Source organism: Schistocerca gregaria, chromosome 4, assembly GCF_023897955.1.
Source record: "Schistocerca gregaria isolate iqSchGreg1 chromosome 4, iqSchGreg1.2, whole genome shotgun sequence".
NCBI classification, from domain to species: domain Eukaryota; kingdom Metazoa; phylum Arthropoda; class Insecta; order Orthoptera; family Acrididae; genus Schistocerca; species Schistocerca gregaria.
The window spans coordinates 606,141,623-606,168,310 of record NC_064923.1 but is presented as its reverse complement, the minus strand read 5'-3'; the positions used below and the strand labels follow the sequence as shown (position 1 = coordinate 606,168,310).

The following is a 26,688-nucleotide window of genomic DNA, read 5'->3' as shown; positions in this document are numbered from 1 at the left end:
ACGATAATACCCACCTCCACACGGCCAACTGGATGAAGAGTATGCTTCAGCTATTTGGCTGGGAAACATTGCAACATCCTCCGTACAGCCCGGGTCCTCCACTGTGTGATTTTCTCATTTTTGGTGACCTTTTCAATCGAACTATGAAGTGCAAGCACGGATGCGGTTGTGAATCTCAGCAGCCGATAGCGTTCTACGAAACAAGGAACTGATTGTCTCGTCTCCTAGTGGGATAAATACCGTAATGAGCGCGGTGATTACTTTAATTAGAACCGTTCCATGGTCCCATTATGGCGGGTGCTCAGCTTTCATTTGGCTGTCCTCATATTTTGTGCTGTTGCGTTGAACTATTAATAATCAGCATATCCAAACAGGTAAATACACTTCATACGAATATGACGCTTACTTCATGTAGTTTTTATGGTTCTGCAATTCTAATGTCTAGCAATGAATTATGTCAACATGGTTATAACATCTGGCAGGAAACTGAAGAAAAATATGAAGCCATGAACAAGCATTAGAAAAAAATACTTCTAACATGCACAGGACTGCATAGGTTAGTTGTTTATGAAATTCATTTTCGAGAATACAACACTTAACAGTTAGTAAATGTACTAACACGTAAATGCAAATTGCCCTAGCTTGCAGGAACGCGATCGGTACCTTAACTCTGTGAATTTTGATAAACAAAATTTTTTTCCGTTACGAGAAGAATTTAACTGTTTCTGGAAGATAATTCCCTCTCGAATATAGGTAAAATTTCAGAATTTATGTACCTGACGTAAGTTTCATTGAATGACGATTTTCATAAATGCTTAAGGCAGCCTACGAATTACATGTATCTGGCAAAATGACATGCTCTTGGAACAACCGGGAAAAAAAAAAATCTGTCAGGGTATACAAGAATCAAAGGAGTGAGTAACATAAGAGTAAATAAAAGTAAAGAATCGTACCGAAAAATATTTCCTTTGCAAATTCCTGCGATATTTTGTCTCATAATGTCACTTTGTGAGGACGAACTATAGTCGGACAAGACTGCCGTACGCGTTCTCGTTTCATAACTCTCTTCAGTTTCACAGATAACGAGAGGAAACCATTGTCCTCGTTCGTCACTAACGTTGCCAGGGTTATCATGGAACAAGTCGAAGTGATCGTTCAAGAAATGTAGTTTAAGTGACATTTTATCTCGCGTAAGGCGGTATGACGTCAGTAATTCTTGTCCTATAGCGTGATAGTTGCTTAAAATGTTCTTGAAGACAGCAATGAAAGGTAGTCATACAGTTCTTGCGACGTCGCTGAGCAAATCATTTGCATCACATATTAATTCCGTAATTTGCGGAGCTAAAAATACCCCTCAATTTTTAGTTCACTGATCGTTGGAAATTTCTGTCGCAAGTACATGAATTATGACTTTCACAAAGTGTTTGAAGAGAACCCAGTTTGATGTGCAGCGGAGATGGATACACATTTTTGGGATCAATAGAAGTGGTGTTCCCCACAATGTTTTGTCCAAGCTGTGGCGTTTTCTTCCGACCCTACTGTTTTACTCTCACAGAATGTAGGAGTGTTTCGTGTGCCCGAGCTACGTACCAGAAAAGCTGCAAGTACTCTGAGATCACAACAGCTACACCATATGTATTTCTCGTACTGTGTAAGCATGAACAGCAATTTGAAATTCTTGTTGGCTTCCTTCAGATTAACTACGTGATCAAATAACACAGAAGGATATTTCTTCCAATTGCGGAGAAGTACTGCCCTCAGACTACCTTTGCTAGAACCTGTGAATACTGAAATAAAAATCAAGAGTCTACATAATAGACTATTTCAGGACAAAAATACATGTTGCGCTCGTTGGAGAAATGTTCAGAAAAAAATACCATGTTGGTCACGATGAACGGTCACTGCGTAGAAGAACTTTTTCATTCATTTAACTGCGAAGGCTAAAGTTGAGGCTGCTGTTTCGGGAAATTCGAATCACGAACCGAAATGCTTGAGATCCACTAGAGACCAAAAGTCTGGCTCATTTGATTCAGAGTGTCAACGAAATGTTAGGACGGCATGAGTACAAGCTTCACTTGCTTTTCTGTGTTCGTCACTCCATTCGTTTTCACTCATTGTCACTATCTCAAGAGGCACTGCCATGAGTAATTCTTCACTGTGACACTGTGACACGCAGGGCTTATAGGAGATGGTAAGTTTTACTTGTTTTCGACATTATTACAGCTATGTTTCACAGACGAAAATAACTGTCTATTGAGTGGTCCGGGATCATGGGAACGGGGAAGGTCATGAGACTTGATCCTTTTAGCCAGTCATTTTAGGAGTGTAGCACGTGGCTTACAACATCTCTTGGGAGATAATTCTTGTCCTGTTCGCTAACTTACATCCAAAACAGTTCATAGAGCTTCTTTACAACTATTTTTTTCTTTTTTTATCGCTGGTACGCAAGCAATACAACCACAACACTATTCTACACATTCAAACAATGATACGAGGTAGAGCAGTCAAACAACCTTTATTTCCTCGAGGTAGGTTTCTAAACTGCACATGATTTGATTATTTTCAACAATTAAATCTGCAGAATATTTAAGTTAAACCACATGAGAATCCATACAAATAGTGAAAATGGATTTATGTACTGGAAAGATTTCTACCAAGCGCAGCACACATCTCACTTACTCTCAGGCAACAATCGCTGAGGGTTAAGAACCACCTGCCTATCATAGTTCAGACGATATGGGGTCAAAACCAAATATATGCGTGAAGAACTAGGGCATTATCGATGACATCTAAATTTATTACTTTTCTGCTACTCACTCTATTCGAAATAAATTTCTCAGACAATATCCATATATGCCGCTAAATGCCACCACAAAATTATATCGTGTTATCACATATCATTCAGTAGATCATAAACACTGAGATCCGTGAAAAACTTTCGCCTTGTGCAAGACGTTAAAACTTATTACTTCTTTGTTACTAATTCCGTTCGTAACATATTTTGCACCCAGTATCCACATACGCCGCTGAATGTATCTACGAATTTATACCATTGTATGACACAAATATCTGGATATGACATCATAAAGACTGAGATGCATGTAAATCTGTCACATGTATGGCGTTAAAATTTATTACCGTCTTCAAAATATGTTGCGAATAAAGTTAGTAGCAAACAAGAAATAAATTGAAGTGACAGATTTTCATGCATCTGAATGTACTTCAATCATTGTACGACATTCATTTCAAAAGATATGACGTCATAAACAGTGAGATGCGTGAAAAAATTCTGCATCGTGCATGAAGTTTTGATACATTTATTCTTTACTACTAAGACACTCCTAAAGTCGCTACAGAGATGCTTACAAAATCGTGTTGTAGACACGTGAAGCAGCTACGCTCTGCATACAGAAATAATCATTACAGAGCATTTGTATTTTGCATGCTGTGTTTCTTAATTTGGATACTGCACTTATACATTTGCACATTACGCCTATTTCTTAGTACGACTGTTTCATAAGTTCAGAGGTATTTTCACGAAGACGTGAAAATGAATTTTTTCGATATTAAACTGTATTCAAACACAGTTCAGTTTTTGTTTTCGTTCCTAATAGAAAAATGTCAAAATGGATACTATGTCGTGTTTGTCGGCTAGTAAGCTACGTGCAGCGTTCTGAAGGATTCTAATAGAGGCTAACGTGTTACAAAAACCGGTTTCACTTCAGAAGTAAGCACCCATGACCTAGTAAAGAACAGCATTCACATTCTTTGTAACAAAGATGTTCTAGGTAGGTATAATAAGAGATCAGGCTAGTAAGTGCCAAGTGTTCGGAGAATCAAGAAAACCATTAATCGGGCATGGCCCATCCGTCATCGTTAGAGATATAATTTTTTACTTTCTTCCTTTAATCACCAGGTGTTCCATCTACGCCCACACCACCAACTCAGCAGTGTATGGTGCAGCATTGACTATTGCTTGAAGTATCGAATACGTGCAACGACCCAGTCATATTGCATCATACCTCCTCATACTCTGACATACAGTGTTTCCTGGTGAAGTATTTCAATATCACGTACACGTCAGATCACAAAAGTTGCGTATCGTGAGTATTGTCAGTACAATCGTTGACACAGCCATCCTTCGCGTTACTACGCGTTCTGAGAATCAGCTGTGTAGTCCGAATCACGCGACCGCAACACTCGCTGCGGCGGCGCCGCCGCTGAGACACCCTTCAGACCAGGGATTATGTTGACAAGCGCAATTAAGGCGATCTCTCTGGCTCTTTCGTCGTTGTGTTATTGCGGCGATGGTCGAGCAGATAACGTTGATCGGCAGCCTTTGTGAAGCCCCGGCCGTAAATCTTGGCGTCATTGTCAGAGATGTTATTCCCTCGTTCCGACCGTACTACGGATTAAGATAAACAGCCAGCGTGAAGCAATCAGGTTTTTTGGGCACGGCTTCCAAGCAGCGCCCATCGATAAGACGCGTAGGAGGGGCACAGGGGCCTAAATAACCTTCACATGCTCAGTTGATTCACAGGAATTAAACAACTGCCACCTTATGTAATCCCGTTTAATGCGGTAGCTTAAAGCCGATCAAGTCATCCTCAGGCTCACTTTTGAAACGCTTCAACATTTTGACTGGACGATATTTTCTTTATACTGATGAGCACGTAGACCAGCACTGGCTTATTTAACATTTTGGGCTTCTCTCATTGTCATGATGCATATGGAAGAGCCAGTTAACGAAGAAGACAGGTAGTACAATTTTGGCAATTTCAAAACATTCCTAATACCATGTAATTTATTCAAGTAATTGTGGCCTATGTCCCGAGGGAACCATTTGTTCTCCGAACTGCTGACAGAGAATCTATCGACCAAGCATTAGGTAAGCATAGCTCTTGGGAAAAGTAGGGGAGTACTCTCGAGCGACTTGCTTGTATGAAGATGATGACATTTGGTTTTTGGGGCGCTCAACTGCGTGGTTATCAGCGTCTCTACACATTCCTAATCTTTTCAGTGTCCCGTCTCGCCACATTCCTAGATGACAATGAAATGATGAGGACAACACAAGAACCCAGTTGCCGAGCGGTGAAAATCTCCGACCCGATCGGCAATCGAACCCAAGACCCCGTGATCCTGAGGCAGCAACGCTAACCACTAGACGACTAGCTGCGGGCGGCTTGCTTGGAGATTCATACTTTTAGTTTACGTTCTTAAAAGCTGTGCTACGGATTATTTCTATTTGTCGGTTATGTAACAATCTACCACTTTACCTGTAGGCTGTAGTGACGAAATCGTAGAATTTTTGTGCTCAATGCGCCACACATGAAGTACAGCTACTCACAGAGGTCCAGTATGTGGTGTTACTATCGTATGACATCGAAAATTGGTAGTTCAAAAAAATGGTTCAAATGGCTCTGAGCACTATGGGACTCAACTGCTGTGGTCATAAGTCCCCTAAACTTAGAACTACTTAAACCTAACTAACCTAAGGACATCACACACATCCATGCCCGAGGCAGGATTCGAACCTGCGACCGTAGCAGTCACGCGGTTCCGGACTGAGCGACTTAATCGCGAGACCACCGCTGCCGGCAATTGGTAGTTTCTCTAATGCATTAATGCGAGAATAATTTACGCTGGGAAAAAATTTGTTCCAGTTTTGGTGACCTCGTGCAAATCTGGCATTGTGAATGCAAGAGGAACGTACAGAAATGTTTTCGCGTGTAATGGATTAAGAACGGGACGTGGGCAGAAAAGGTTAGACGAGTGAGAAAGGCATAATGTTGTTTTTATTATTAACCACTGCTCACACAAGTTGTTCAGCATGGCCACCGGCGGCGCCGACGAGATGGTGCATCCTTGAAAGGACGCAGCAGCTCTGGTGAAATCCGAGCAACGCTTTCCTGTATACTGGCCTTCAGGTCAGATAGAGACCGAACGTGTCCATGGTAAACACATTCCTTAAGATATTCCAAAGAGCCAAAAGTCACGTGGATTCAGATTAGGTGATTCTGCAGCCCATGTATTTAGAAAAATTCCGGAGATCATACGTTCGTGGAAGGTTGCATTAAGCAGATTTTTCACTGGGTGGATGACAAGACGTGTTGCCCATATTTAATAAAAACAGTAGTTCCTACACTGCTGCGCTCATCCAAAGCAGGAATCACATAGAGTACAAGGAGGTCGTGTCGATAGCGCGCAGACGCCACGGTACGCCTGACAGGACCCATGAGTGCGCTTGCGAGGTGCCGGGGTGGAGAGGAGTTTGTACCTCTTTAATTCAGACGAATCTCGCACGAGAACGAGACATACACTCGACCCCCTCCTTATCTACCAGCTAATTAATTATATGCACAACGGTAACGGAAGGGAATGATGGTGGACACTGCTAGTTGGTAAAATAAGGAGTGTGCACTCACAATAATTTAATAAAAATCGTAATCTACTCAAAAAAGAGAACTTTATCATAATAAACAACAGGAAATGGGATTCTGCCTATATCTACGAAATGATATGTGGATTAAATATTACAATGAGATTTATTATATATCAGAACATAAATGCATATGATTGTCAACACACACAGTAGGTTAAAGGATAGGGTATACTGAAATATTATGAGAATAAGAGCTGACTCGAGAACAGAGGGCTCCTACTCTCTGTGGTGCAGGAGATTCACGATAGTGACTGGAGGTCCTAATGAATCAAATATTAATCTCCCGACTATATAGCAGTATCGCAATTAGTAGTGAGAGCTCAAATGGGATCAAATGGAGAAACTAGCAAGGTGGACTTGTAGCAAAGCGAGCGCACGTGCTGCTGAAGGATTTAGTATAAAATAGGTAAGGTCCTACAATGCCGGAGCCGCAAAATACTGTGCCAGTACTGAAATCTGCAGCACGTCGTCGGTAGGCAGCGTCCTGATGATGTAGGCACCGACTTCTACCGTGCAGTAATTCTGTCAACCCCTGGCCGCGAAGGCTGTCCGAGAATTCTAAGTTCTTCCGAAAACGAGCGACCAAGTCGCAAGACTGTCCGACTCTGAGGATGATCATATCCCGAATCCCCTTTGTGATGCGATGAAAGCAGCGAAGCCAGCACAGATCAACTTCTTACTCTCCTCGAAAACTGCGAATCAGCATTCAGTTCTGATTCAAAATTTCCCCCACACTCTGTCAGAGCACCATTCGCTCCAATACCAACCGTTCCCCCCAATTTCGAACTGGGCTTTTATTACGTCAACTAGCCTCAATTTAAGTTGACCAGTCATGTCTCTGCTATTCAGCTGAGGGCACTGAACTTTCCATTTGACCGGCTACGAAAACAACCTGCCTAGACCACCTGCCACCCTGCACCAGACAGTCACACCCAGCAGGGCACAGTCGTCAAGCATTTTCAGAATCAAGAGCAAAATGCAGTCAATGGGTGCCAGGAATCTTCGTTCCGGACGCGCTGGAACGGCAAACACATCAAATGCGGCAACACTCAGACGTCTCGCAGGTCGCTTCGCCCTGCATACAACAGGCAAAACTCGACCAACGTCAGTCGTTCCGCCAGGGGCTTAAGCCTATTGTACGATCCCCACAGAATCCAGGGAAGTGCAGCCCCCAACCGGCAACGCAGTGTGTCGCGTCCTCCGATGCTTGCCTCGCACAGGCTACCCAAGGAACTAAAACAACATGCATGGGAATCAAGTGAAAACTAGTTTTTGAGCTCTCAGTACAAATACTCTCATTACAATAACCTCATTCGGTCTGTTAATACCGTGCAATGACATAGAATTAGCCGCGCGGGATTAGCCGAGCGGACTTAGGCGCTGCAGTCGTGGACTGTGCGGCTGGTCCCGGTGGAGGTTCGAGTCCTCCCTCGGGCATGGGTGTGTGTGTTTGTCCTCAGGTTAATTTAGGTTAAGTAGTGTGTAAGCTTAGGGACTCATGACCTTAGCATTTAAGTGCCATAAGACTTCACACACACTTGAACATTTCAATGACATAGGACATTAATAAAATTGATGAAAATTAGAGGAGACATGCAAAAGAGGGCATGGAACCTCTCACACTCTCTTCAAAGAGGAATGGGCCGACAGTAAAGGTGCTTGTGAACCCACATCACACAATCAGACTTGGCGAATATGGTGGCTCTTCGTGCACAACACACGGTTTAACATTACCCTAAATTCGGCAGTTCCGTGTATTCAGTGCACCCTGTAGCGAAAACGAACCTCGTCACTCCCCAATAAAGTACTGACCTGTCACATGTCACTAATTTCTATCTGTAGCAGAAACCGAAGGGCAAATTTAGAACGCTTCTGGGGATCAAAATATTTCAGTTGTTGCACCGCCTTTATCTTGTACAGACCACAAAATTTTTCGTACTGTTGACCATGGGATGAACCATTCTCGTGACACTGCCCGAGCACTGGCACTAATGGTTCAGATGGCTCTGAGCACTATGGGACTTAACATCTATGGTCATCTATGGTCATCAGTCCCCTAAACCTAAACAAGATGCAACAAGTCCACTAAAGAGACAGCTTACACTACACTCGTTCGTCCTCTGTTAGAATATTGCTGCGCGGTGTGGGATCCTTACCAGGTGGGATTGACGGAGGACATCGAGAGGGTGCAAAGAAGGGCGGCTCGTTTTGTATTATCGCGTTATAGGGGAGAGAGTGTGGCAGATATGATACACGAGTTGGGATGGAAGTCATTACAGCATAGACGTTTTTCGTCGCGGCGAGACCTTTTTACGAAATTTCAGTCACCAACTTTCTCTTCCGAATGCGAAAATATTTTGTTGAGCCCAACCTACATAGGTAGGAATGATCATCAAAATAAAATAAGAGAAATCAGAGCTCGAACAGAAAGGTTTAGGTGTTCGTTTTTCCCGCTCGCTGTTCGGGAGTGGAATAGTAGAGAGATAGTATGATTGTGGTTCGATGAACCCTCTGCCAAGCACTTAAATGTGAATTGCAGAGTAGTCATGTAGATGTAGAACCTAAGGACAGCACACAACACGCAGTCATCACGAGGCAGAGAGAATCCCTGGCCCCTAGCACAAGCACTGCCTGGGGCATATGCATCATGGTCAGTTACAGCAACAGCAATTTCGTCAATAACTTCCAAGTGCGACACCAAGCTCTCCCGTGTTTTTGAATACCGTTATCATGTTCTTGAAACCATTTAATGACAATGGCCTTCTCCTCCGACCTTTCAGTCGGTGATATTCTCTCAGTCCAGTACTGTAACTGCAGCCGTTCACATAAAACAGTTTCACTAACAGCACATAGTCTCCCTTCTAGACAGCCATACTGTTCATTGATGTTATGGTTTTCGCCATGACAACGTGTATGTGACAATGTCATACATACAGTGTACAGCGCCAGATTTCCAGCTCGTAGCCGAAACTGAAACTAATTTTTTTCTAGCGCAAATCGGTTTCGCGTTAATGCATAGAATATCTACCATGTTCCGCTGCCATACGATGCTTACAGCCAACATTTGACGTCCGTGAGTTACTGAACTTTAATTGAAACCACCCGGTACTTAGGTGTACTTAATCCTGAGGAGGGGTTGATGTGGCCTCGGGAACGTATGTACCACTTCGTTTGTTATCTCTCGCAGATTTAGTGCTCATTGTGTGAAAACAGCTTTATTTGCATGTGGGGAACGAGATGAATATTATGGTGTAGTGCAGTACTTTTGAACAATAATAAGGGATCTGTTAATTCATATATGTATATCGAGGCAGTCAAACGTGTTGTCATCTTGAATGCAATTCGTACAAATTTTCTTGACTTCGCCTACTTCTAGTTCTACGCCTACATGGATACTCTGCAAATCACACTTAAGTGCTTGGCAGAGGGTTCATCGAACCACATTCACAATAATTCTGTTATTTCAATCTCGGAACAGTGCGCGAGAAACCCGCATGTGAGCTTTTATTTCCCTCATGTTATTATGATGTTCGTTTCTGCTTATCCAGATCGATGACAGAAAAATATTTTCGTATTCGGAGGAGAAAGTTGGTGATTGAAATTTCGTGAGGAGATCCCGCCGCAACGAAAAACGCCTTTGTTTTATTGATTTCCACCCCATTTCGTGTACCATGTATGTGAAACTCTCTCCCATATTTCTCGATAGTACAAAACGTGCTGCAATTCTTTGAACTTTGTCGATGTACTCCGCTAACCCTATCTGGTAAGGATCCCATGCGGCTCAGCATTACTCCAAAAGGAGAAGGACCGGCGTAGTGAAGACAGTCCCTTTAGTAGACTTGTTGTATCTTGTAAGTGTTCTGCCAATAAAAGCAGTCTTTGGTTCGCCTTCCCCACAACATTTGTCACAGGTTCAATGTGAAAATCTCTTCATTTCAGCGCATCAGTTATACCCAATGTTCTCAGTTACATCTTGGATGAATAGGGTGCAAAAAAAAAAAAAAAAAAGTGATGGATATTGTATTAGAGATGCTGCTGAACTCCAATGGATTTCTTCTGGAGGTGAACGTTTGTATACGAGATGCCGAAGAACAGGTTGCCCGTCTGGCTGAAGTTGCAGTCATTGTTGGTGAAACAGCTGGTCGTTCTCAGCGTCATAGACAATCGTTAGCACGCAGATACTAGTTGTTCATTAATCCAAACAGACAGTTCCCACAGAATCTCTAAAGCAATATTCGTCAGAGGGCTGTTTGAACACCGCCTCTGAACATCATTAGCGCCACAATTTTCTTGAAACCTTAGCGGAGAAAGGGTGCTTCTCTGACATTTTTGTTACATAAAAATTTGTTTCGTCTCATGTCCTATAAACATTCTACGATTTTAATTATACTTTTAATATCATGCAAAATATTCCTTGATAGCACACACAGTATTAGCCAATCCAGTTTTCTTATCAATGTTATACAAATGAGCCTCTCCTCACCAATTCTGTGGAGAACTTCATTTCTTACCACATCAGTTTACCTGATATTCTGCATCTCTCTGTAGCACCATATACCAAACGCTTCGATTTCCTTCTTTCAATGTTTGCTACAGTCCATGGTACACTTCAATACATTGATGTGCTGCAAAAGTACATTTTCAAAAATTCGTACCTCAGATTAAGGCCAATGTTTGATAGCAGTAGAATCCTTTTGGTCAGAAATTCTCTCTTCGCCTATACTAGTCTTCTTTTTATGTCGTTCTTGCTTCGTCCACCAAATGTTATATTGTTTCCAAGATAGTAGAGTACCTATTCAGTTTGTCTAATTTTCGTCTACTATTTCGCCGTCTCCGTGGTCTAATATCGTTATCCAATTTTCTGTTCTGGCAGTCAAACAGAGAACACGTTCCACTAACCCGTTACTGGCTCCCAGCGATCATCTCAAGCGGAATCACCGTACTCCATACCACGTTACTCCGCCACGATTGCATCTGTCTTTCTGTGTTTAAATCTAGTTCAGTGAAATAGCAACGACTGCGGCTTCTTTATCCACAACTTTCCACGACACGGAAAAGAACATAACTATTGATCATAATCGAAGAAAAAAGCAAAGGATGGAGACTAAAACGTTTCACAAGTGATAAGGAGCCATACTTCTGTTCCACACAGAAAAGGGATACAGTTTATTTCCACACTGAGCGTGCAAAATGCCATTGATATACTTGGGAAACCATAAGCTACTTCTGTACGACAATATCAACTCCATAGATTAATTGTAGTTATTTCGTTTCAGGTGAAGACATGGTTCCAGAATAGGAGGGCGAAATGGAGGAGAGCAAGCCAAGTAAGTATAGTATTTAAGTCATTAGTCCAACATTTGCAACTATACAAATTGAGAAGTATAGTACTCTAGTAGTATTAACATTTTATATTCTATTTTACTTCAAAGTAAAATTAGAAATCATTAGGACGGATATACTAGCCTAATATCTTGATTTTCATTGAGTTATTGCTGATTTATAAAGGGCACACACAACAAGACCATGAAACGGTTCCGTTGAAAAGTAATCCCCACAGGTTGTAAGACTTTCATCCCAATGTGAGACGAGACGATCAATACCTGTTTAGACACACTCTTGCATTTCCTTGTCCTACTGAAACCGACGTCTACGATGTCTTTCTTCAGGTCGTCAGAGGTATGAAAATCACACGGCGAAAGATCAGGGCTCTAAGGAGGATGTTACAGTGTTTCGAAACACAATCACTGAAGCAGCGATGGCACTGTGGAGGTGGACGTTACCGTGCAACAGGATGATTCTGTCCGACACCACTCCTGCATCTTTTGACTTTATGGTGCGATGCACTTTCTGCAGCGTGTCTTTATAGCACTGCACAATGATTATGGTTCCACCTTCTAGGAACTTGACCAGAGAGGGCCCCTGCAGATGAAGGTTGTCATAACCTTGTCGGAACTTGCGTGAACAGCCTAACATGGCATCATCCTTTGTAATGCCTGGATCTTTCACCGTGTGATTATCACAACTTTGGCGACCTGCATAAGAACATGCATAGGCATCGGATTCTGCTGGACGAGGAAATGCAAGAATGAGTCCACCAGCGGCCGAGCACTTTCTGCGAAACAGGAATTGATCATGTCGTCTCCCAGTGGGATAAATATCCTAACCCATTTGATGATTACTTTTGAACGAACTATTACATGGCCACGTTGTGGCGGGTTTTCATTTGAATGCCCCTCATAGCAGACACACACCGTGCAGAAACATCCTGGCAGATTTGAACTGTGTGCCCGGTCGTGACAAGAACCCGGAACCTTGCCGTTCGGCTCGAGGTTGCTCGAGATTTGGCAAGAAGCTTTAATCCGACAGGAAGTTGCAAAACTGCGTGCACTCCGCTGCAGAGAGAAAGATTCGTTCGGGGAACAGAAGACTACTCCACAGCAAATCTGTGAACTGGTGGAACATGTATTACTGTATTCCTTTAGACTCTCATTTCTTAATACAAAGGCCACGAATCACACGTATAGACAATAAATTCCACCTTTCACACAGTGCCTTCGTATTAATACAATAAAAACGGTCATGTCAGGAAAGCTTTCGACGGCCAGGTATTCATATAACTCCCATGTATTTAAGAAGAGCCTAAGAAATTTTTCTCTGAGAATTTTTTAATCCCTCTCTGTTTTTCCTAGTGTTTTCCAGTCGGACGGGGCCCAGCGTTAAGGTAATTAGGCGAATTTATTATTTTCATTTTGACACTGATGCCGGATGTATATCCTGTCATCACAGTAGCCAGTCAAGTATGGTAAATCGTGTGCTCCATCTGCCTGTGAGTCGGATAAATTTTGTCGTATTTGCTATAATATTGTAGCTGCATGGAGATTCACGATCAGCTTAAATGGACGTGGATAACCCTCTAAAATGCGCAAATGGTCATGAATTTGTCGCACAGATTCGATCTAGATCTAGCTTACCTTCCTGTCTCACATCAAATTACCCAGTTACGCAGTTACGCAGATTGTTAGAACTAAAGAAATTTGGATTCGGGATTGGTTTTAAGTATTTTTCTAACTAGTAAATGACGCTCGCCTGTGACAATACTTAGACACTTAACAAAGCATAGATACTCAAAATGGTTCCAATGGTTCTGAGCACTAGTGGACTTAACTTCTGAGGTCATCAGTCCCCTAGAACTTAGAACTACTTAAACCTAACTAACCTAAGGACATCACATACACCCATGCCTGAGGCAGGATTCGAACCTGCGACCGTAGCGGTCGCGCGGTTTCTGACTGAAGCCATAGATACTCAATGATCTATATTATATACTACACTGTCAATCCATTGCAAGTGTTGAAAGAGTCACATACATAGTCAAACGATTATTACTTTATGCTGGGTAGGTTGGCTTGTTTAGTGTTGTACATTCCTGGGAGGATCTTCGGTGGGTTACGTGTCCTTCTTAAACAGGACACTGTAGAATGCTTTCTACAACGCATGGTGTTACCTGCCATCGACTGTCGTGGAGCGTCGTTTATGGAGTATATGGGAGCAAAGAAATGTATTGACCGACATATTTGCGAAATATTGTATTTAGTCATACATTGCAATGAAGATTAATGCCTGAGGGTCCAGAGATGTAAATGATAGGAGTTGTGAATGATGGAAAATAGTATGTCTGATATACCGCACGTGTGAGCAAACTAGGACATTTAGTTATTGGCCTAGGTTACAGACGATAAATAGTTACTTGCTAAGAGTCATGAGAGGGGGACTAGAACCTGACTTATAATTTGGAAATTACTATATAGTGACGTGGCTTATACCAGAATGAAAGGAGAACTGTGATAAAAATTAAACAGTTAGAGTGTTATAAACAACTGCTGTTGCAGAAAGGAAAATGATTAAGATTTAACGTCCCATCAACGTTCAGACCATTAGAGACAGTATTGCTATTGACTTGAACTGTCAATACAATAAATGCAGTGTTTGTACAGACTATTTTCACTTCGGGAAACATTTGTTAATCTGATCCGTCATTGGTAATAGGCAAGATCCCATGTATGACAATGATAATTATCTGATATACAGTCAGTTAAGCACTGTCATCTAACAGTCGAATGCCAATATTGCGATAGTACAGGATGCGTCAAATAAAAGTGGCCCGGACAGGTGAATACGACTGAACGTGAATGTATGCATATATCCACACCCCGTGACGCGCACCCCATGTGTACGCCTGCCATGTGATCTACACCTGTTCTTTGGAGCACATTTACACAGTCTTCACGTCTGTCAGAATTGTTAGCAGTCAGTCTGGTCACGGTCCTGCTGGCCACACAGGCCACCTGATCTGTCTGTTACTTTGTGTGGGCAGCCCTCGAAACTGAAGCGTATCGCAACAACCCTTACAGTCTCCAAGAACTGCAGCAGAACATTTAGGATGAGACTGCAGTAATTCCAGCAGTTTTCTTTCCCTTTTATTTCATTTCCTGTCTTCCCCTCTCCACCTTAAATTTATATATAATTCCAGCAGTCCAGCTTCGATCCGCCTTCAGCAACTTACTGAACAGGGCCCAAAAATGCCAAGAGATGAATGGCGGTCACTTTCAACATCTGCTACAGTCAGGTTAGTGCTATATTTCTTTCCCTCTGCTGTGTTTCTATGTATCCCAGAAATCTGTTTTCGGGGTTACTTTTGTTTACCCCACCTTGGTTCAAATGGCTCTGACCACTATGAGACTTAATATCTGAGGTCACCATTCCCCTAGACTTACAACTATTTAAACCTAACTAACCTAAGGACATCACACACATCCATGCCCGAGGCAGGATTCGAACCTGCGACCGCAGCAGCAGCGCTGTTCCGGACTGAAGCTCCTAGAACCGCTCGGCCACAGCGGCCAGCTACATCTGATTAGGTTTTGGTGCACTTCGCAGGTCTGAATCTGTTAATTTGCTCGATCTGTTCTTCCGAGATGACATTTCGCTAGTACATTCTGAGACCGTTTTTCTTATGCTCAACACCACAGCCGCCAGACACCAATTAAAAGAAAATTTGGTTCCACAGACGCTGTGTTATATGAAGGCGTACTGGAAAGTAATGGCTGTGAATTTTTTATGTGAGAAGTCTTAAAACAAATCTTGTTAACGTCCTGCATCTTTATTCTTCATTTCTATGTATTTGCAGCCCCCTCCCGCTGGAAGGGTCCGAATAGTAATGTGTAACTTGGATGTGTGTAGGGGAACTAGTCGGTGCGTGAGGAACAGTGTGCAGATATCGAGTTTAGAATTCAAAGAGTTCACTGTCATTGATCATCCTTCATAGATCAGATTTTCAGTCCCGAGTTGTCCCCATCTGATTTTCACCTGCTTCCAAAACTTAAAGGACACCTTCGAGGACTTCCCTTGGATAACGATGAAGCGGTGCAAGCAGAGATGTTGCGCAAATCATTCTACAGTGACGGTATCAACAAACTGATATCTCGTTAGGAGAAATTTGTTCATCACCAGAGTCAGCAAGTTGAGAAAAAAATATGCAGACATGAAGAATAAAAATGTAGAATGTTAATAACGTTTGTTTTATTTAAAAAGCTATAGGATATTTTACATACAAATTCGGAGGCATTACTTTTCAGCACGCCCTCGTATTTTAATGAAATATTTTATTTATCAAAATTTCAACCTCTTGCTAAAGATCATGAGCTTGAAATTGGCAATTTGTAGAGAGGAAAGTGTTTCACTCAACTGGATCACACCGTCTGTGGACCAATGTCTTCTTTTTTATGCGTTAAGAGTTTAATTTATGCGCACACCACTAATAACAAATACGCTCTCAGTATTAACAACAACCTCCTAAGCTTGGCCACAGCCTATATTTCCGATAGCTTAATCATAATGGAATACTCTTGCTAATTATTTCTAATAGGGCAATGGCCTTGCCGCAGTAGATACACCGGTTCCCGTCAGCTCACCGAAGTTAAGCGCTGTTGGGCGTGGCTGGCACTGGGATGGGCGACTGTCCGGACCGCATGGCTGTTGCCATTTTTCGGGGTGCACTGAGCCTCGTGATGCGAATTGAGGAGCTACTCGACCGAATAGCAGCGGCTCCGGCCACAGAAAACCATCATAACGACCGGGAGAGCGGTATGCTGACCACACGCCCCTCCTATCCGCATACTCATCTGAGGATGACACGGCGGTCGAATGGTCCCGATGGGCCACTTGTGGCCTGAACACGGAGTGCTATTAATTATCTGTAGTAACAAATTACTTACTGGAAGACAATTAGATTACATTAATTTAGTTTCCTTTCACCTATCTTTACGAAGCGTACAGATGAAGTTTTAATTATCAACTCGAAAAAAATCGTACTTTCACCCGGTAATGTGGTGATGGTATTAGCTGTCCCCCCATTGTAGTTCTTCAGTACGACATATTTTCCCAATATTGGATGATTTTTCGACTACCTTATCTGCGGAAGTCAGGATTTTAGCTGTTCAGGAAATGCTTAGGAAATGTTCAACCACGAAAACCACCACTTTGCCCGCTACGGCCACAATACCCGGTTCTCGCCTAGCAGAATTGCCACCGTGTACCTACAAACAAACAAAAAATGTTTAAGTAACTAAATTTTTGTTGAAATTTCCTGGCAGATTAAAACTGTGTGCCCGACCGAGACTCGAACTCGTGACCTTTGCCTTTCGCGGGCAAGTGCTCTTCCATCTGAGCTACCGAAGCACGACTCACGCCCGGTACTCACAGCTTTACTTCTGCCAGTATCCGTCTCCTACCTTCCAAACTTTACAGAAGCTCTCCTGCGAAACATGCAGAACTAGCACTCCTGAAAGAAAGGATATTGCGGAGACATGGCTTAGCCACAGCCTGGGGGATGTTTCCAGAATGAGATTTTCACTCTGCAGCGGAGTGTGCGCTCATATGAAACTTCCTGGCAGATTTAAACTGTGTGCCCGACCGAGACTCGAACTCGGGACCTTTGCCTTTCGCGAAAGGCAAAGGCACGGTAGCTCAGCGTGTTCGGTCAGAGGGTTAACTGCCTTCTGTAATAAAAAAAAACTGAGTGACTGGATCAATAATAAACTTCAACGGCCGTCAGGGGACGTCCGCTACGAACAATTACAACGAACAAAATGAGATTAAAAAAAAAAAAAAAGATGGTAGAGCACTTGCCCGCGAAAGGCAAAGGCCCCGAGTTCGAGTCTCGGTCGGGCACACAGTTTTAATCTGCCAGGAAGTTTCATATCAGCGCACACTCCGCTGCAGATTGAAAATCTCATTCTGTAAATTATTTTTTTGTTCTGACAATTTAATCCTTGTGACTATCGCTCGTGTGTTACATCTTTTTAAATGTTTTATTGTAATACACATCGTTTATTATTAGTTACGTGCTTTAGGTCAATTTAACCGAAGCGACATTTGAAGTCTTACTAATTCCTTTCCATTTTCTCACCAATTTCCTGTAATGCGATTCAGCAATAAAAAAGAGAGAGAGAGAACAGGAAGATGGAAATAGTTGGCGGTTTTTGATGTGCCGTTACTGTGTGCGTCAGGTAAAACTTTTACAATGTACTAATATGCCAAATTCGAAAACTTCACTGTACTACACGCTCCGACTAACGTTTGTGGCTAGTTTAAACCACGTAATGGATCAGAATTCACATCCAGATGTGTGATACCTCGGACGTTGCTCTTCCAGGCACGCTGTCGCAGTATGTCTCACTGGCTGACCAGAATTTAAGGTATTCCCTGTCTTCTTCCATGTGACTTTTTATTGCTATCAAAATTAAATCCTCTTCTGAAAGGATGCACTAATGACACTACTGATGACTTTATGGACAACCACACACAGTCAATGAAGGGCATTCCAAATTAAGCTTTCCATGCCGGCCTGACGGAGCGGAAATAACCCTAGGACAAAAGGATAAATAGGCTGCCGAAGTACTTTGAAAGAGACGAGATCCAATCACCTGCAAGTTCACTAAAAATAATTTTAACTTTTTGGTAGAGCTTGAATTTCAGAGTCTAGGACATTGCTCTGTATTCACTACCCAAATTGTTCGTCGTCTTGCGAAAGGCAGAGGAAGTAATAGGAGGAACTGCGCAGGAAGGGCGCTGCTTGCGACACGGCCGCAATTGATGGCTAAAGAGCTTAGCGGGCAGTTATCGCAGCGAGCTGGGCTCCGTTTTCCGATGCCCCGTTTCGTAACCTCGAGGCCAGGAAGCCGCTGTATCCTCCGCCTGCTTGCCTGCCCACATCCTTGCACACCCATTGGCTAACGCGCCCGATCTCATTCACACTGCCATACCTATGCAATCTCAAGCTTCCGAGAATATGAAGCAGGCAGCCTGATAACAGTACGCTAGCTAAGTATGTATGGCCAAGAATGTGTATTTTATCTATACTAAAATTTGTTGTTCGTACGAATTACTGTGCTACTGGGCCTGTCTTAAATTAATTCGTAAGTAAATTTGTAACTAAGTTCAAAAATGGTTCAAGTGGCTCTGAGCACTATGAGACTTAACATCTGAGGTCATCAGTTCCCTAGAACTTAGAACTACATAAACCTAACTAACCTAAGGACATCACACACATCCATGCCCGAGCCAAAATTCGAACCTGTCACAGTATCGGTCGCGCGGTTCCAGACTAAAGCGCCTAGAACCGCTCGGCCACTCCGTCCGACTGTAACTAACTCTGTCATGTGACGCTTCAGTGCTGCTACATCCCCTGTCGGCTATTACTCGCTTATGTGAGTTACTTTCGTGTTCCCTGGAGCAATGTTTGATCCATACGCCGTGAGGTGTGATGGGAAAGCAACGTACTGAAATTCCTGGCAGATTAAAACAGTGTGCCGGACCGAGACCCGAACTCGGGACCTTTGCCTTTCACCGGGAAAGTGCTCTACCAACTGAGCTATCCAAGCACGACTCACGCCCCGTCCTCACAGCTTTACTTCTGCCAGTACCTCGTCTGCTACCTTCCTTCTGCAAGGTCCGCAGGAGAGCTTCTGTAAAGTTTGGAATGTAGGAGACGACGTACTGGCAGAAGTAAGGTTGTGAAGACCGGGTGTGATAGTACTTGGGTAGCTCAGTTGGTAGAACACTTGCTCGCGAAAGGCAAAGGTCCCGAGTTCGAGTCTCGGTCCGGCACACAGTTTTAATCTGCCAGGAAGTTTCATATCAGCGCACACTCCGCTGGAGAGTGAAAATCTCATTCTGGAAGCAACAACTGTTTCGGTAGGTGGTTTTAAGTAACCAATGAATGAGTAGCAAACGAACAACATGTTCAGTAACATTTACCTTACTAAAATACAGACACTGCACACAGTGAAGTCAGCTGTGGCGCATGACATCACGATAGTCAGGGCAAATCCTCAGATTCTTCTGCTTGACTGTATAAACGCAATTACTGCTCACTGATACTACACGTAGCAACTATCCTGTCTATTTACATATGAAATTTATATGTCGTCGCAAAAGATCTACCGAAATCAAACTTCTTAAAAATGTAATTTCTGTACAACAGATGTTATGTTTTCATTTCATTTATCTAACGAACTGATAGATGAGACCATGTGTCGACCCAGAATTGACGTGAAAACTTATTTATATCTAAGATCTTACACTGGTTATTGTACCAGCCGCAGCGATGGAATGGAAGAAATTTTAACTTATTTTTATATATTTCACCAGATGTATAGTGACCATTCAGGCAATAAACCAGTTTTTACGTAGCCACATTTGGATCCTGCTAGTTACATTTGATGGAAACATTTGTCTCTCCATACGTAACGGGGGAAGGGGTGTAACTGTAGATGTCATAAGGCCACAAACGTTTTCACCAATTGCTTCCTTTATCCGTCACTATCAATATAAATACAAATAACATACAAAAATAGAAAACAATTTTCATCATTGCGACGCTTCACTTTACGGGAAAATTGCGTTAACAGTTCACAGACGAGAATGTTCGGAAAAAATGTCACTTTAGAATCTGTAACATAACCTATAACACATTTTCTTTCTGTATTTACATTTTTGTTTCATTGCAATACTTGACTATTTACAAAACATGCGAAACACTGGTAAATTTAATGAGCTTGTGTGACTGATTTTATATTATAAACGGTTAACAAATATGGATAAACTTAGTGCCCTGTCGCCTTTCAGTAACGGTGTATCTACAACTAGTGGAGTCCTTTGCAAAATGATGGCGACAAATGACACTACATTTCACCAGTGCCAAATGTTCACTGCGGACAGTCTCTATTCATTTCTTGAGAAATTCTGGCGCCGCGACTCAGGAAATCTATAAAGATTTTTCACATATTTGTGTTTTCCACTCGTCGTTTTCTGTCAGTAACACAGCGTGTACAAGTAAATTGTGCAACCGAACGCCGCTTCCTTCATCTATTCATTACTGCATCCGTTTGATACCCCACCCTTGACCATTCGGTTTCAACTACATAAGAAAGTGTCACTAGAAAGTCAGAAGCACTGCTGACATCTTAGAAGTACCCCTAACCGTCACCGTTTTCCCGGCAGAGATACCTGTGAGCAATCCTTCCAGCTTAATATCGATCTTTTCATAAAACGCATTTTAACCGTCAGCTATTTATTTGTACCGGTTTCGGTTATTAACCATTATCCAGAATGTAGGGTACTACAGATCAGTTAAAAGCATCCCACATTCTTTTTAAGCTGACCAATCTCGAAAATAATATGGGATGCTCTTAACTATTCTGTTGTACCCCATGTCCTGGATGATGGTTGATAACCGAAATCGGTAGATAACTAATGGGACAAATAACCAACTGACTGTTAAAACGCTTTTTAAAAAATACTTTAGGGCTTTTGAACCTCACCTTACGGAAACGTTAATATTGATCTCACTGAGATAAACCCAGGTCATAGCCTAAACATAACATCGTGATGTACAATGATACGAGGAATCTGCAGTCAGCAGTCTGCGTAATCTACTGCTGAACTATTATTCACGGTCACTATGAGGACGGAAATTAAGTTACGAGTGATCTCGTGTGTCCCGTGCTGACTATAGGCCCGCAATATGTTTAACAGAGATTATATCCTCGAAATTATCGTCTTTCACTCCTAGTAGGAAGAACTCCGGTAGCTGAGTGGTCAGCGCGACAGACTGTCAATCCTAAGGGCCCGGGTTCGATTCTCAGGGACTGGGTGCTGTGTTGTCCTAATCATCATCATTTCATCCCCATCGACGCGCAAGTCACCGAAGTGACGTCAAATCGAAAGACTTGCACCAGGCGAGCGGTCTACCCGACGGGAGGCTCTCGTCACACATTTCATTTCATACCAGCACTTTATCGCCTGAAATGTGTTTGAAACTGAGATTCTTCAGAACGAGGCGCAAGGGGGTACACTGCTCTAAAATAGTTTGCGTTCACACATCGTTGACGGCCGGCGTGGCCGAGCGGTTCTAGGCGCTTCAGTCTGGAACCGCGCGACCGCTACGGTCGCAGGTTCGAATCCTGCCTCGGGCATGGATGTGTGTGACGTCGTTAGGTTAGTTAGGTTTATTAGTTCTAAGTTCTAGGGGGCTGATGACCAATAATGCTCAGAGCCACACATCGTTGGAAGCGAAACAGATATGTAGTATGTTATGTTGGCTACTGAGGGAGTCAGCACCGACACAAGCAAGGAAGGAGGGAAGTTGCGATGGCCGGTGGCTGGGACTCAGAATGATCTGTACATTAAACTTTTTAATTAACAGGACACTTTATTTCTGAAAAGAAAAACATAGCTTTACTTGCTTCCTGTGCCTCCCACATGCAAGTACATTTATCCACTATTACTACACGCAGTGCGGTCTTCCTATTAAGCAGTACTGATGCTCTGTAAGTGTGCTGCCGAAGTGAACCGACCAGCGATGGGCGGCTGGTTAATCAGCGTTAACAGGGGACGCTGAACTCTGTCTTCCTGGAAGTGTTGCGGCGCCCGCTCCTTCCATTGGCGAGCGGGTCGGGGCCTTCTTGATGTCGTTTCGCTGCGGTGCGCGAGGCGGTGCGCAGTCGATGCTTTATGACTGCACATAATACAACGCGTTAATCGACATTGCAAACTGACGGGCCGGCCGCGGTGCTCTCGCGGTTCTAGGCGCGCAGTCCGGAACCGTGCGACTGCTACGGTCGCAGGTTCGAATCCTGCCTCGGGCATGGATGTGTGTGATGTCCTTAGGTTAGTTAGGTTTAAGTAATTTTAAGTTCTAGGGGACTAATGACCACAGCAGTTGAGTCCCATAGTGCTCAGAGCCATTTGAGCCAAACTGACGGGCGTACCCAGGGCGATGAGAAGAGATGGCACCTCCCCCTCTTTTGGCTCCCCCCCCCCCCCCCCGACCCCCTCACGCACCATGGAAAAGGAAAGAAAATAGCCTTGGCAGTTCAAAATCAAATTACGCCAAACACGTAGACGGTATCAATTCATTATCAGTTTGAAGAAAGCCAAAACACGTAATGGAAGCTAACTAGACGAAATACACTGAGAATCACTTGTGATGTAATCTGAAAGCTCAGCATCGCATAATTACGACAGTTGCTCCCCTCCTCATCACGAAATGACATGTTGCGAACTGACCCTTTGTTGTACCATTGAGTGCTCAGACTGAAGGAAATCAGTTGCACGTCGCGAATCAAGCAACAGTGCTTTTCGCTGTACAAAAAAGGAAAAAAAAATCTTTTAACCAGGGTACATCTGTTGGGTTTCGACTCTGTTTTGTTTTAATTTATTGGACAATCATCATCAATGCCCCCACAGCAACATAATTTTACATTTCACATTTTCATTAATCTGTTTTGGACCACGACGCTTTGTATCCTACCCACAGAGTAATAATTAATTAATATCTCCCTAACACCTTCCCTTACCTCCTTGGTATTTGTTCCAATACAAGCTTAATGAGAGATTTCTTCCATCAGTTGTTTTGTGCGGAAATCCAGATGTTCCTTGTCCTTCTTGGCACAAAATTTTACCTTATATGACACGTGAAAACTGCCGTCCAAAAAAGATAGTGTAAGCCATTACTCATACTGATATTGCTGTGTGCGTATGTGTGGGCGGGGAGTGGGGGCGAGGAATTGGAGGGGGGAGCTGGGACGAGGGGGGGGCGGACAGGGAGCTCAGCATTGCATAATACGTGCCCTCTCTTAGTGTCCGAGAAAGAAGTTGCCAACTTTACGCAACATATTGTCAAAAACAGTCAAATGGTAGTCAATACTTCATAACAGATAGAGCACGCAACTCACGGGTCAACATTTGTTAGATGTCGACAGAAATCAAGTTACATGACTGCCTTCCCTGTGAGCCATTGTAAACAGACCGATGCATTTTTCAACAAGTTAAAAAATTCTTACAGTAGCATCACAATGCTTTTCGTTTTATAACCGATATACAATCGTATCCACTTTCAATAAAATGAATGGATGTATTTATATGCTGCACAGACAACTCACATGCGACTACTGATTTAAAATATTATGTTCAATTTTAGTCCACATAGAATTTTGACACTATTTGCCTTTGCCCTACAAGTGCATATATAAAGCACCCAATAGATTGAAAAGGCTGTGAAAAACGTCAGCCGGCCGCGGTGGTCTCGCGGTTCTAGGCGCGCAGTCCGGAACTGTGCGACTGCTACGGTCTCAGGTTCGAATTCTGCCTCAGGCATGGATGTGTGTGATGTCCTTAGGTTGGTTAGGTTTAAGTAGTTCTAAGTTCTAGGGGACTGATGACCACAGTAGTTAAGTTATTGCTCAGAGCCATTTGAACCATTTTTGAAAAACGTCAGTGAGTATATTTGACAGCTAATAACAAGGTAATGGATGGAACTGGGGAGAAACGAAATCGATGACTCCCGCTGATTAATAAAGGTAATCTGAAGACAGGACACACCGTGTGGCATCAGAAAATCGAGAATTTGGCAATTACTTGTAACTACCATCGAATCTGTCCATATAACGTAGTAAACAAGAAGAACAAGAGGAAGAAATAATTCAAAAGCAAATTCACGAATCTCTACGCTAGGACAATCAAGACTGCTCTTTACAACTGTTTAAACAAAATTTAGTTACCTCGAGTACTTACAGTTACAGGGTACTCTGAGGTAACCAATAGTGCTCTTTACAGTTGCCGTAAATGAGTAGTTCTCTGGATTACTTCCAGTTTCAGCGATGGTAACTATAGTGTAAATGCCCAACAAAGACATCCCTCACAATAATACACAATTTATCGAAATTAATACGTCTTGAACTGAGGACTAGGAAAATCTGCCCATAATATTCTGGTTTGTGTTAGTGATTGTGCATTTCAGTTGCCTCAACTGTTTGTGGAATGTTTACTGTTTCCTCTGATCAAACATGTAGCAATATACTGCTCTGCGAACATGTTCGTATCGTCTCCATGCAAAAATATATTTTTCACGACATGTGAGCTAGGAAACAAGTCATTCGACTCTCTACAGGAAAGATAAAACGTCCTTTTGCCACAAAAGATAAGATAGTTGCCCTGTCTGCTGCTTTGCAGTTGTCGAAAGCTATTACCTCCTATCAGAGAATACCACGCCCTTTCTATCAGTGGGCTCCGTCTCTTCCTTCCTCGAAGATGGCGCTGTGCACTTATCTCGACTGAAATTTCCAAGTTAAAACCCCGAAATGTACAGACGACTTCTATTGCCTACAATACACTTTCTAAGTTACGTAACACAAATGCTGTCGGCATACCTTCTAAAACAGAACACAATGCCACATGTAACAATGAATAGGAAAGGTTTCTAGCTGTTTTGAGTACATCAGTACCTTGAAAAATACATTTCACTGAGAAGGACGATAAAGTATCTCCACTCAGATTACAGTTGACCTAAGACAACGATGATAATACGTCTGAATTAGTATCTTTATTGATTGTTTCCGTTTTAGGTTTATTGAGTGTTACTGCGAAAATTTGGTAGAAATATAGAAACTCTAAGTTCAGTGTACAGTACGTAACACAGATAGGCTATCAAAGGAGCCTGCGACTATTGGTAGCTGCCACAGATTTTCCAAACCTCATACGTAAACGACATCCATACCTTATTAATTCACATAAATGTACCTGATGATGGAGGTATAATCTTCCGAAATTTGTGTTGGGAAGAGTAATGTAATAAACGTGATTCGTTACAGTACTTTCAGATGATACTCTTAACGGAAGTGTTGGCATTGCAAGTGGAGAGTTGCACCAAACCAGTCTTCCGACTGAAGACCACAACCGCAATCTCATTTTCTAATTCCCTCAACTCCACCAAAATGTCGTTATATTGTATTGGAGATTTTGTTCTCTAGAGCCTACTACCATGAATTCATTGGAGGAAGTCAGTGTGTCAACTGAATGCGTTTAATGTGTTACTATCTTTGCCGCTACCTGTCTTTGTCGGATGAGTAGGGGACTCAAACTACAGTGGAGTCAAACAGATTGCCTTGTAAGGAATATACCAGTGCTTCGATGTTCTGTTTTCATGTAGGACCTGCAGTTTATACACACATATAACTGTTCCTCTATATGGTCCTAGTGTTCAGCTCTTCACGTCAAGTACCTGATTCACGGCCAAATATACAGCCTTATTTTTTTCCCCATCATATAGGGATATCAAAAAAATTTCTGGCTAAATTAAGCATTTGTTGTTAGGCAGGAGACAGCATGTTATCTCAGATGGAGAGTCAGTTACAGATGTAAAAGTAGCCTCGGGCATACCCTAGGGAATTGTGATGAGATTCTTACTGTTCACGTGTTACAGTACAGACCTGAAGGTTTATAGTAACCTAAGGATTTTCACAGATAATATATTTATCTGTAAATAAGAACTGTCTGAAAGAAAACTGCAGTGATATTCAGTCACCCATACATCCCCCCTCCCCCCAACCTGATATTCAGTCAGATCTACATAAGATGCCAATGTGTTGCAAAGGCCGAGAGCTTGCTTTACATGAGGAGAGAAAGTAGAATTTTGCACTTCACAAAATAAGCTGACTTGTAAGTAAGGAAGGTCACAGATTTCGGTTTATTGGCAAGCTAGTGGTGATATTTAATCAGTTTTAAAAAAGGAGACAGCTTACAAAACCCTCATGCTACCAATCCTAGAATACTGCTGTAGTTTATGCGAGCTATACCAGATGCAGCTAACAGTACATTGAATGTATACAATGAGGACAGCGCAA

General features: G+C 42.6%; 1 protein-coding gene across 1 annotated transcript in view; it reads left to right on the top strand.

The window, feature by feature from the left end:
- LOC126267054 (hematopoietically-expressed homeobox protein HHEX) overlaps positions 1 to 26,688 on the top strand; it is a 153,301-nt gene that overhangs the window by 120,143 nt on the left and 6,470 nt on the right. The window contains exon 3 of the mRNA XM_049971893.1: positions 11,719 to 11,769. Within this exon, the coding sequence (XP_049827850.1) occupies positions 11,719 to 11,769 (51 nt within the window). The remainder of the gene's footprint in view (positions 1 to 11,718; positions 11,770 to 26,688) is intronic.